The following is an 11,328-nucleotide window of genomic DNA, read 5'->3' on the forward strand; positions in this document are numbered from 1 at the left end:
ACTCCACTGCTGTTCTCTTGGAGTCAAAACAAGAGACACTTGCTGAAAGTGAAGTTTTATTGAAAACCATTTTTAAGCAGCAAGAAAGTTAAAAATTCAAATGCTTTATTTCAAATAGAAACAAACTAACTTACAACACAACATATGAAGCAAATAAGTGATGGCAACATGGTCACTTAAACATTTTTTAAATCAAACATTCAACAAAAATATATGTCAGCTTATAAGGACACAATCTGCATGTGGTAATATATACAGCCAAGTGAAAAATATAAAAAGAAATATACTGTTCTGCTTAAGAACATGACAGTGAAGACTTTGGTAGAAAAAATGTCTTTATTGTTTAAAAGTGTAGTCTTCAAAGATGCTTCCTTGAATCCAAAGACTAAAAATTAAAGAGATCTATCCTATTACACTGCTGGAGGTTTCTGTCCGTGGGTAGTTCACTGATTGCTGATCCTGTAGGAATCACACAGTGATAATCGGCTAACACAAGGGAAAAGGCAGAGTGGGAACAGTTGATTGTACACAGGAAGACCACCAAAGTGATGCCTCTGCTTCACTGGCACTCCCAAGCCTACTGCTCTTCTTGCTCGTTGCTGGTGTGAAGACTGATCTTCTGGACTTCCAGCTCCTCTGCACTGACCATGGAGGGATCGATGGCTGCGTACCGGGTACCGTGGAACTGCAGCAAGTGGATCTGTGGGACACGGGAATAACACGGGAACAGCTGTAGAAGGACACTGTTTTGATAGAGGAGAAACATTCCTTCCAAGTAATTTTTGTGAGGATGAAACCATGGCTCAGGAGTACAACAGAAAACCCCCAAAAGCTGCTCCTCCATGAATGTGGCTGCTCCAACCCTGCCCTTTGGTATCAGAGATCTCCAAGCACACAGAGCTCAGGGAAGTCAGGAAACAAAACAAGCACAGAGCAGGAGTTTCCTGCTGCTCTTGTGGCTAAACACATTTTTAGATTGAGTTTGAATTCAGAGACTCACCTGAATATACAGGTTGACCTCAGCACTCCTGCAGAGATAGGGGAAGTTGCCTCCTGTTTTGAGGTGAGCTCTCCTGGCATTGGGGTAAAGTTTATACATTTCTTCTTTCGCTTCCGTCGAAAGCGCGCTTTGGTCGAACACCTACAGAACAAGTCCCAGCAGTCAGCTCTGAATCTCAGATGTTGTTGTTACATCAGACTGGCTCTGTGTTGCTCCTAGAAGTGCCTCTCAGCTTCTTTGTGGAACAGTGTAATGAAATGAAAACAAGCAAACTTGTTGGGCACTGACAGCTATAGAAAGCCAAGGCTGGAGTACTGGAACATATGGCAGAGTTACTGCACCCAATATCCAACTCAGTGTAGCAGAGAAGAGTCACAGTGTTGCCCAGTCAGCACAAGGCTTCCCTAAACACAAAGTTACATGCTGCAAGTGCTTACTAACTTGCTAACGGAATATCAAGCCCATCTGCCAAGGGGAGAAAACAGTGCTTAAGAAAAAAATTTAGTTGACGTGAACTTACATCCATAATGGTTACAGGGATGTCTCGGATTTTGTGAGGTTCTACATAGGAGTTCTGGCAGTTGAGGGTGAGTCTTGAGGCAAGCTCGCTCTGCCCCAGGCTCTCCAGCTTGCAGGAGAGAGAAACACTGATTTAATAACATATTTCACTGCAGAAAGTTAATGTAATGTGAACAATAAAGTCAAAGAGAAGATAGTTTTAAATGGATGAAGGTTATAATTCCAACTCAGTATTAGTCTGCATGAGACAAACACTTAGAGCATGTTCCATTAGTTGCTCCTGCCCCCAGGGAATGGCCTACAGATGTATCCCAGTACTTTCTCCTCTTTCATCTTAGTTCCTTAACTTCCTCTCTTTTGATCTACATAAATAAACACAACTAAGGTAAAGTCACCACACCAGTTAAACTGCTGGGGCTGTGACAGGCAGCACCTGCTAAAGATCCATTCCTCACTCCTCCCTCCTGGGCCAGGGAACGAAGAAAGCACAGAAATCCCTACACCCTCCTGGCTCAGTAAATCTACAGTGACACCACAGCCATTGGAGCACACGGATACCTACCCTGTCCACCATGAAATCAATCCCATCTGCCATCTCAGGATCTAGAGGACCAGATGCAAAGTTGCCAAGGACAATTTTTTTCAGCATAAAAGCAGGCATCAGCCAAAAGCTAGAACAGAAACAAGATGTAACAATCTTCAATCACCAAGGACTCCAGCACTGAGATGTTTTGTTGTAAACGCTCCCTTTCCTTGCACAGACTTTGTGCCTTAACTTCAAATGAAATCCTGAAAAAGCTTAAAGAGCAGAGAGATGGAAAACATGGCAGCTTGGTGCTTGAAATGTTCTGGGAGGCTTTTAATCTTACATGGCAAAAGGGTATTTTAAACACACTGAAGAACACTTTTCTTGCCCTGAACTTTTGTTAGAAAACAGGCAGAGTTTTTAAATCTGACCACACATCCACAGAGGATCACAGAACAACTTGTCTAATTCCACACTCTCAGTTGTGAAAATTTCCACTCCCCTTGTGGTATAGCTTTAAAAGTCATAAGCATTCCATCCCACACCTCCCTTACCCAGTTGAATGAGATCAGACACAAGTCCAACCCAATCAGTGGGACATTTCATTGCAAAAAATTAATGCCATAAGTCTGCTTGCTTGTCCCAGTCTTCCTTACCTGTTTGCTGTCCATGTCTGATTGAAGATAGAAGTGTCACTAAAGGCATTACACAAGATCAGAGACTGAACTCTGGGAGATTTGTGTGTGTATTCAGCAAATTTTTGAGCCAGAAAGCCTCCCAAAGAAGCTCCAAAAAGGTGAACCTAATACAAGGAAAAAACCCAAAAAACAGATGACGTTACACTTGTGAAATGTAACCTCTGAGCCACAGTGCTTGATGACAAAAATAGGTCTTTCAAGTTTACCCTGTCCCCATAACCCATTTTTTGAAACAATCACTATTCCATTCATCTTCTGGTTTTATGAGTGACATAAATGTGATAAATACTGACAGAAGGAAATGTTCCACACAGAATCACAGTGCAAACTTCTTTGTGTTCATCAAGCTTAAGAAAAACCCCAAACATTTCACTTTGTTCTCCATAACTATTCCAACCCAAGGTACTTGACTGTGGTGTTCTGTACTATGTGAGTTAGGAATGATAACTTCCATGGGATCTCATGAAAAACTGAAGTCAACCCATACATTTTAATAAGCATAGAGTAGCAGTTGAATTTAGGCCAAGTGTTACAATTTCCAAGGGCATTCACCTTCAAAAATAAACTAGTTTCAAATGTGAAATTGCAACACAGCCTCTTTATTTATAGCCTGCATTTTTGTGTCCTATTTTATACCCTGGCTCTCAAACAAGACCCTTTCAAACATCAGGTTTTTACTGCAAGGATACATGCACTTCCCCATCTCCAGGCACTCACTTTATCCAGCTGAAGGTGGTCTAACAGTTTCCTGAATCCATCACAGAACTCGAGGTGATCCCAGTACACTGGATACTGCAACTAAAATTATACAAAGTTAGGAAAAGCTGGTCTCAGATCAATCTGCTTCAAAGTCATACCGGTTCTCACATTAAAGGTTTAGGGACATCAACCTGCCTCTCCTGCAGGGTGAGGCTCCTCAGCAAGGTCCCCACAGTCCAAGGGTGCAAACACCTCCCCCTCACTTACACAAAAACACACAAAGTGCTGCAGAGCAAGTTTGCTGGGGAAAGTGCAGCATTGCCTCATCCTGTAGTCAGTGGGAAGGGAGGCTGTAACTGTTCTTCAATAGTTTTGTAGTACGTAACAGCTACAGAAATCATTAACTGCTGCAAGAGACAGAGCAGGACTCCTAAAACCAGGCTGTTTAATATTGTACAAATCAACCATTTCAGTTCAGCTCAGGAGCTGGGAAGCCACAGAAGAGCAGGCTGGGTTTGAAGGAGTGACATAGCATTTGCAGGTATTATATGGGCTAAGAACCACATTATCCACCATCCAAAAGGAAAACACAGAAACCTTGAACTAACTCCTGTGTTTGCCTCAGCACTACTAAAGATCCAGCTGGAGGCAAAAATGACTTGTGTCCAGGACACACAAGGGGAAAAATAGGTCGAGAAATTAATTGTGTGCATGCACAAGGTTTTGGTTAAATGCTGCTGTGAACACACAGCAGATTCCAGCCTGGATCTACACGCTACCTACTCCAGAGTGCAACTTAGCAGCAAGTTTTTGGTGGATTCCCTTAGTCAAAACTAAGAAGTTCATTATCCAACTTCTAATTAGAGCAACAAGCACGAGCACACCAACTCGGACACAGGACTGAGGATACTCACAGCAATAACTCTGTAGCCCCATCCAGTCAGTGCCAAAATTTGCTGGAAAAACACATCTGCAGTTCCACTTACAGGAGGGAGAAATATGAGTGGGCAGCGAATGCTCCTCGGTCCTGCATCATACAGTGACCAGACTTTACTGTCATCATCATCTACTATTATCTGGAAGGAGAGGCACAGGAGGGACAAGAAACACAAGACAAGTGAGGTTCTTCAGCCAGCTTCCAGGATTACTTCTAGAAATTTCCATCATCTAGTAAATGTTATCATACTCACAACCATCTTTTATTCTTCCTCACAATAACTTTCTTCTCTAAGGTTGTTTTCTAACTGGAATGACAATCATTGTGTGGGCATAGCTGGAGCAGAATTGCAGCCATGCACCATCAGACCAAATGCTTTGTGCACCCTGAGATAAGCTGGACAAGGAACTGCACCTCAGGGAAGGAACTTCCATGCTCAGGAGAGACCCAGGAGGTCAGTTCAGGGTACCAAGAGCAGCAGCTGGAGGCTGGAAGAGCCAGCACTGCCCCAGGGACAGCCTTTTAAACAATCATCAACATTTGCATCCATGGACAGAAGATGTTACAGGTCTGGATCCATGCAGACCTGCTGAATTAAGCAGCTAACACAAGTTATTGATCTGAAATGCTTAGAGCTGCCTGCCAGAAACAGAGACACACGCAGCTCCCAGGACAGCACTGCAAAGCTGAGCTGGGAGGAAAAACACTTCCATCATCTGGCATCATCTCAGGAGCATCTGGAGTGCCCAGGACACACGGTTGGTTGAGGCAGATTATTCTCACATGAGGTGCTACCATTAATAAGCAGCTCCTCATATTCATCAATATCTTCAAAAGTACAAGAATTGGGTCTTTTTTTCTAGCAGTGCTAAAGCCTGACTTGTTTTGACAGGGCCTGTTCTACCAGCAAACTGTTTTGTTTATTAACATTTCCTTTCAACTTCACAACCCAGCAGAAGCATGTGGCTTGTACCAGATAACAAGCACAAACCTCTGGGGAAAGCCCATGTCACACAGTGGGAATTCATCTCCTCTGCATCAAGATTTTACAGCTTTTTGAACAGTTATATACAAGCACAATTTACATTTCCAACCCAGCAGTTAAGCTTCTCAGCAATCAGAGAACAGTGTAACACAAATCAGATTTGCTTGACTAACAAATCTGCTCCTAATAAAGCCAGTATTTCAGGCTCTGGGGGCATATGAGGAATCACATGATACTGTTGTTTTCTAAAGTCTTTATAAAAAAAGGAAGACTGCATACCAGAGCTTCCAGATCATTGAAACCATTCAAACATAAACTTTCTATAAAAGCTCTTCCAACTCCCCCCAAAACTACCCTTTGAACACAACTCCTGGGCTCCAGGCCTTGCCATTCTCAGCTGTCCTCCCATCAGTAACATTGGACCTGTTCAGGGTGGCTCCCTTGAGTTTTGCAAGGCCAGGGTGTCCCTTGCTGAAGACTTTTAAGAATGACTTATCTAAGACAGGGAGCAGTGTATGTAAATGGAGATTCACAGCCAAAGCCAGAGATTCAGTCAAGAAATGTTATTTTCTGAGCTGTACTTCCTATATGTGGCCAGGGCAGGAAGGGTGATGGAGCTGTGCATTTCCTGAGCCTGTCAGGAGAAACATCTCAGCCCGTTCTCCAACAAACTGCTGTGGCTCTGCTTCCTTAGGTTGATCTGACAGCAGTCACCAAGGCTGGTCATTCCTTCCTGCACTTCTGGGGGGAATAATGCATGCAAATGTATTCCCAAAGAGCTTCAGATATTAATTACATCTTCAAATTGGGCTTTTTTTTTTTCTTCTCTCTCCAGTAACCAGGACTGGTTTGTTTATTTCTATCTTCTTCACACCCCACATTCACCACTGTGGCATCTCTCGATTTTGAGCAGACGGAATCACTCATGAGGGTGAGGCACTCCCTGGTCTGAAGGTCACCAGGGCACCATCAGCTTCAGTTTACACATGTCCCCAGTTATGAAACCCTGAGCACTCGCAGCAGCTGGAGGCAGTGGCTGCTGGCAGTGAGCTGCAGTGTCACAACATCCCCATGGCAGCAGCACCGTTGTAACCACAACCTCCAGCTCACTATATTGCATCCCATAAAACAGAGCCTCAGAGCACTCACACCTCTTTCCACTGAAACACTTTCTCCTGGCTTTGCTGACCTGGTGAGGTACTGCCTGAAGGCAACAGCGTGACACAAACAGACCCAGCAGGTCCGGTACTGCCCAGAAACAGCTGGACAGCCAGGGACAAACAGAGCACGTGTAGTCAACAGCAACAGATCTTTCTTATTGCAGAACACACAAACTGGCAAAGTGAATGAAAATCCTACAGCCTTAGAGGTGTTCTTGCAGCCAACACTGCCATCCAGATTAGGGAACCAAACCGACTGGAAGTCGGCTTAGCCCAAAACCAAACTATAACACACCCCAAGCTAAGCAGGCCACTGACTCTGCTCAGCATGTACGGCCCCATCAGAGACTGTGCTTGCAGAAGCAGGCTGGGGGGAAAGGCAGCACTGTCCTTCAGTCTGGCAGGAGCCTGGGCTGCTGCTGCAGGTCAGGCTGTAACCACAGCCTCAGCAAGCCTGACCTGCAAAAGGCACACGTGAGAGCTTGACCCGGTCAGGAGCCACGTCCTAGTGCTGCACCCTGTGCCTTCTCTGTCCTCAGCATGTACAGAGCGGGAGCTGGAGCACTGCACACCTCCAACACTGCCCTGGGGACTGCACACCTCCAACACTGCCCTGGGGACTGCACACCTCCAACACTGCCCTGGGGACTGCACACCTCCAACACTGCCCTGGGGTTCAGTGAAAGGAAGTGGAGAAATCCAAGAGAGAGGAGAAAGTTGTTGGACAGTGTGATTAAGTAAAAGACATCTAAAGGACACAAAGCAGAAGAAACCATTTGGGGTTTTCCACCATGGTTAAGGATCTTCCCCTTCTCAGTAACCCTGTGTGAAGTCCAACTGCTGAGAAGTTGCCTTTAGATGCTGCTTTGGCCTGAGGATGACGTGTAGGGACGGTGGAGGTGGCTCTGGCAGCACAGGGTCAGTGCCCTGCCTCGGTGCAGTGCACACAGGCAGCTCTGAGAGGCCACATGTGATCCCCAGCACACACTATTTCCTTGGAGTCTCCTCCTCAGGCATGGTTGGGGTCAGGACAGTAGGTACTGCTGCTGTGGGTCACAGCTGGGAGAGTCTCTGCTCCCCAACATTGCAGAAGTGACCTTTAAGAAATACATGAAAATTACGGGTGTGCTTTCATGCACTCACATGACACGTGGGGCAACAGTTCAGGAGATAAAGCAGGTCAGTAGCATAGCCACAGCTGCCCTGCATTAACCACACAGTTTGGCTTCCCCCCACTACAAAACAAGGAGACTTCACCCATAAGACAATTCCAGCTGTACATACCTTTTTAAGAGGAACTGTACTTCTGAACCAGTTGTAGTCAGGAGAGACTTTAATCTCTCCCATGATGTTTAGAAAAACCTCAGTCTGGGTCAGCCTGCAAAAGAGAAAGTGAGAAATCAATACAGCAGCTTTCCCGTGGGCAGCACTTGAAAGCTGTGCTGTGGATATAAAGCATTGCAGGGGGATTTGCTCTTATCAGTTGATGGCACTACCTCTGACTCACACCAAGTTTACTTTTGCTCAGTTTTCATCACAAACCATGTAATTATTCCCCCAAGAGGCAGTCACCTGACTGCCTTACTGCACCACCCTAACTGTAAAATGATGACGCTTTTGTAACAGCATCCCCCTGGGACAGCTGCAGAGAAACTCAATTGTGTTGCAGGCTGTAAGTGGCTTAAGGCCTTAAAGCAGGTTTTTGATTTGTTTTAAATTGATAAAGCACTCCAGATTTATAGCTAATAAATATTCATCCAATTCACTCAGCAGCTCACACCACAGACATTATTTCATGTCTCAGTATTCAGATCACGTCCTTCCATCTGAGTATAACTGACCCAGAGGAGTCCCAGAGCACATCAGGAACATCATCTGATCCGAGGCTTAATTTACAGAAGGTTCCTGAAATTTCAATTCTATCCACACAGAAGCAGACTCTTGTCAGGAGTTACCAATGAAGAGACCTTTGAAACGCAACAATTAATACATTTGGAACAAACTGATTCAGAGTTGGGGCCACACAGGAATGCTACTAATTCACTCCCCAGTCAGAATGTCCAAGCACACATAATGAGCATCTTATAATACTCCATTAATTAGTAATAAACACTGAGGTAACTCCAAGATTTAACTCTTTTTTTTAAAGCAGCTTAAAAGAGACCATTAGCTTCCATTTATACAACAAATAGCATCAAACATTTTGAAGCTTGGAGACTCAATAGCTTCACCCTGAAAGCCAACTGCCTCAGGAAATTATTTTCATGCATTCACACACAGCACTGAGCATAACAAAACAAAGAAACTTTTGCTCTTGTTACTTAACAGTTGCCAAGCCTAAATCAATAGGTTTTGTTTCTTAATTCTTCATAAAATAAGACCTTGTTGTGTTCTATGAGTCACTGCAATTCATTTCTCCCTGCAGGAGAGCTGCCGGTGGGCAGCTTAACCAGCTTACAGGGTTACAGCTGGATTAACAGTTAGTTACAATTTCCTCATCTTTCAGTCTTCATTTGCCACGTTCCAGGTGCAGAAAACATGAATTTTAAAAGGGGAAGTACCTTCTGAATTGCAAGACAACACACACCTTCCACAGAGCACGAGCTACACCTCTCATGTCCAAGGGTTTCAGGTGGGGAGTTCACCTGTGTGGCGAATTTGTAGTTTCATTTTGGTGCTTGCTCCAATTATTTTGCTCTCTATCACAGTCTGGCAGCAGGTAAAAGTACAGCAAAAGTGAGAAATACCTATTTCCAAAGTGGAGCAGGTGCAAGGACGCATTACTGGACTGGGGGACAGCGGATCACTGGAGAAAGGAAGCAGCGGTTCAGACTAATTCCTCTCCATAACCACACACCAGTGGCTTTCTAAAAGCTGTTTAGCAAACAACAGCGTGACAAAGTTGTGGCAGACATAAATTACAGGAAATGCCTTAAAACACACATTATCTTGGGAGTGTTATATTGACAGGGCCAAGAAGCAAAAGTCACCGCCAGGGACTGCCTGGACACGGAGGCGCCGGAGAGGGAGACTTTCTACTGATAATTCTGCCTGCCAGAAAGGGTTGGCAAATCTCTCCCCGTTGTGATCACCTCCCTGCTTCTGCCCCCTCAGTCCTTCAGCACCATTAAGGTGATTCTTGTGGGTTGGAAGCACAAAGCTGTGTCATTACACTGGGTAAGGAAAGGCTCCAATGCAGGTGAACTTTGTCCTGCACCTGCACCTCGTCTCATGCCATAGTGAGTTTAGAGTCCACCTGAAATCTAAATTTTGAGCTTCGCAGCTCACCTGCTATCACTTGTAGAAGTGAACCATTGGCCTATAACACTTGGGCTGATTTTCCCCAGGTTCCTTATAAAGATGCATCTGTGCCCCCCACTCCTAAGGGCTGCCCCTCTTTTCAGGAAAGAGGAAATAGTTTGTCTTTGATTAAAGAAGTTTTTGCTGATATCCTGTTATTGAAATGTTGTTTGGTTTTTTTTTCCTTTGCCACAGAAATGCAGCATTAAATTTGCACACACAAACACTCATGTCAACAGCAACACATGCTTTCCAGCTGCAGAAAAGCTGAACCACAAACTCGGCCACTAAAGGTAACTCAGACCACAAAGAACCGACCAGGCTCTGAAGACCCAATTTTCATTTTTAGGAAAACCAAACAACCCGAAGAAATCTTATCTCCTAAAAACAACTCCCCTACAGGAATGACAAGCAGTTGGGAATGCTCTCCTTGTGAGTTACCTCACCACACCAATGACATGCTCCTTTCATTACTGATTTAGAAAGGCAATGAGAAAAGATTTACGGGTAACTGGGGCACGGCCGCAGCACCTTCTCCTCTCCCTCAGCAACACTCCCATCCTCTGCTCCATCCCCATCTCAGTCACACTTCCCCCCCCCAGCTTTGCAGGGGAAAGGAGACAACTGCCCACTCAGCACCCTCAGCGTGGGCTTCTCCCCCCCGCAGAACCCTGAGAGACCCCCGGAAAATGAACCCCAGGGCGGGGTTGACGGGCCGAGGCCCAATACTCTCCCTCAGGGGTCCCTCCAGAGCTTAAAACACACCCCCTGCCCCTGCAGAGCCCCGCGACGCCCCCGGCACAGCCCCTCAGGGAGTAACACCGTCCCAAACAATGAGAGAGGTGCCCGCGGCACCTCAGGGCCCGCCCGGCTCCTCAGAGCCCCCCTGAGAATCAGGGGCAGCAGGCCCGTCTCCACAGCGACAGCGGCAGACCCCCACCTTGCCCGGTCGGTGCTGGGCGCTCACGGGCTGGCAGGGCCTGGTGAAGGATGCCGGACGAGGCGCAGGACAGGGATGAGGATGAAGATGAAGAGCAGGATGAGGACCGGGATTTCCCCCCCCAGCCCCGCGCGCCCGGCCGGGGGCACGCGCCGGCCGCCGCTTCCGGGTGCTGCGCCCGCGCCCCCCACGTGACTCCCGGTGGGCGGGGCGGAGGCGGGGCCTGGGGCTCTCGCGTCGCCATCGCCGCCGGGGTGGGAGTCACGTGCCCGCCCTGTAATTCCAGTGGTGAGGGGGAAGGGGCTGTAAAACTTAATCATTCCGCCCCCAGGGGCGCCTGACGCTATCCCAGGTTGCTCCGAGCTGGCCTTGGACGCTCTCAGGGACGGGGCAGCCACGGCTTCTACGGGCAACCTGTTCTCTGACAGGTGATACTGAGTCATTCTTCTTAATGACCGGGCGGGGGTCAATTAGCTCCGTTTAACTGGTATGTGATAAACAGGTGAGCTGAAACAGACCTATAGTGACCTGCCGGTTAAAGGTGCGCTCTCCGTGAGACGTGCC

The 11,328-nt window shown here is 46.5% G+C and overlaps 1 protein-coding gene across 3 annotated transcripts; it reads right to left on the reverse strand.

Moving 5' to 3' along the window:
- Positions 1 to 43: 43 nt before the first annotated feature.
- On the reverse strand, positions 44 to 10,924 carry SPG21 (SPG21 abhydrolase domain containing, maspardin). Of its 3 annotated transcripts, XM_051797129.1 has the most exons (10): positions 10,765 to 10,908; positions 9,112 to 9,169; positions 7,809 to 7,902; positions 4,357 to 4,518; positions 3,461 to 3,541; positions 2,702 to 2,847; positions 2,082 to 2,190; positions 1,521 to 1,628; positions 1,001 to 1,141; positions 44 to 700 (listed from the first exon to the last, which is right to left on the reverse strand). In XM_051797129.1, the coding sequence occupies exons 3-10, from the start codon at positions 7,869 to 7,871 to the stop codon at positions 578 to 580; spliced, it is 933 nt and encodes a 310-aa protein (XP_051653089.1). In that variant the 5' UTR covers positions 7,872 to 7,902; positions 9,112 to 9,169; positions 10,765 to 10,908; the 3' UTR covers positions 44 to 577. The 3 variants fall into 3 exon arrangements, with proteins under 3 accessions (XP_051653089.1, XP_051653088.1, XP_051653087.1); XM_051797128.1 differs by lacking the exon at positions 9,112 to 9,169 and having other exon boundaries at positions 10,765 to 10,924; XM_051797127.1 differs by lacking the exons at positions 9,112 to 9,169; positions 10,765 to 10,908 and adding an exon at positions 9,013 to 9,086.
- Between the last annotated feature and the right edge of the window lie 404 nt (positions 10,925 to 11,328).

Source organism: Manacus candei, unplaced genomic scaffold, assembly GCF_025592945.1.
Source record: "Manacus candei isolate 608988 ecotype Guabito, Panama unplaced genomic scaffold, ASM2559294v1 h1tg000046l, whole genome shotgun sequence".
In the NCBI taxonomy this organism is placed as follows: domain Eukaryota; kingdom Metazoa; phylum Chordata; class Aves; order Passeriformes; family Pipridae; genus Manacus; species Manacus candei.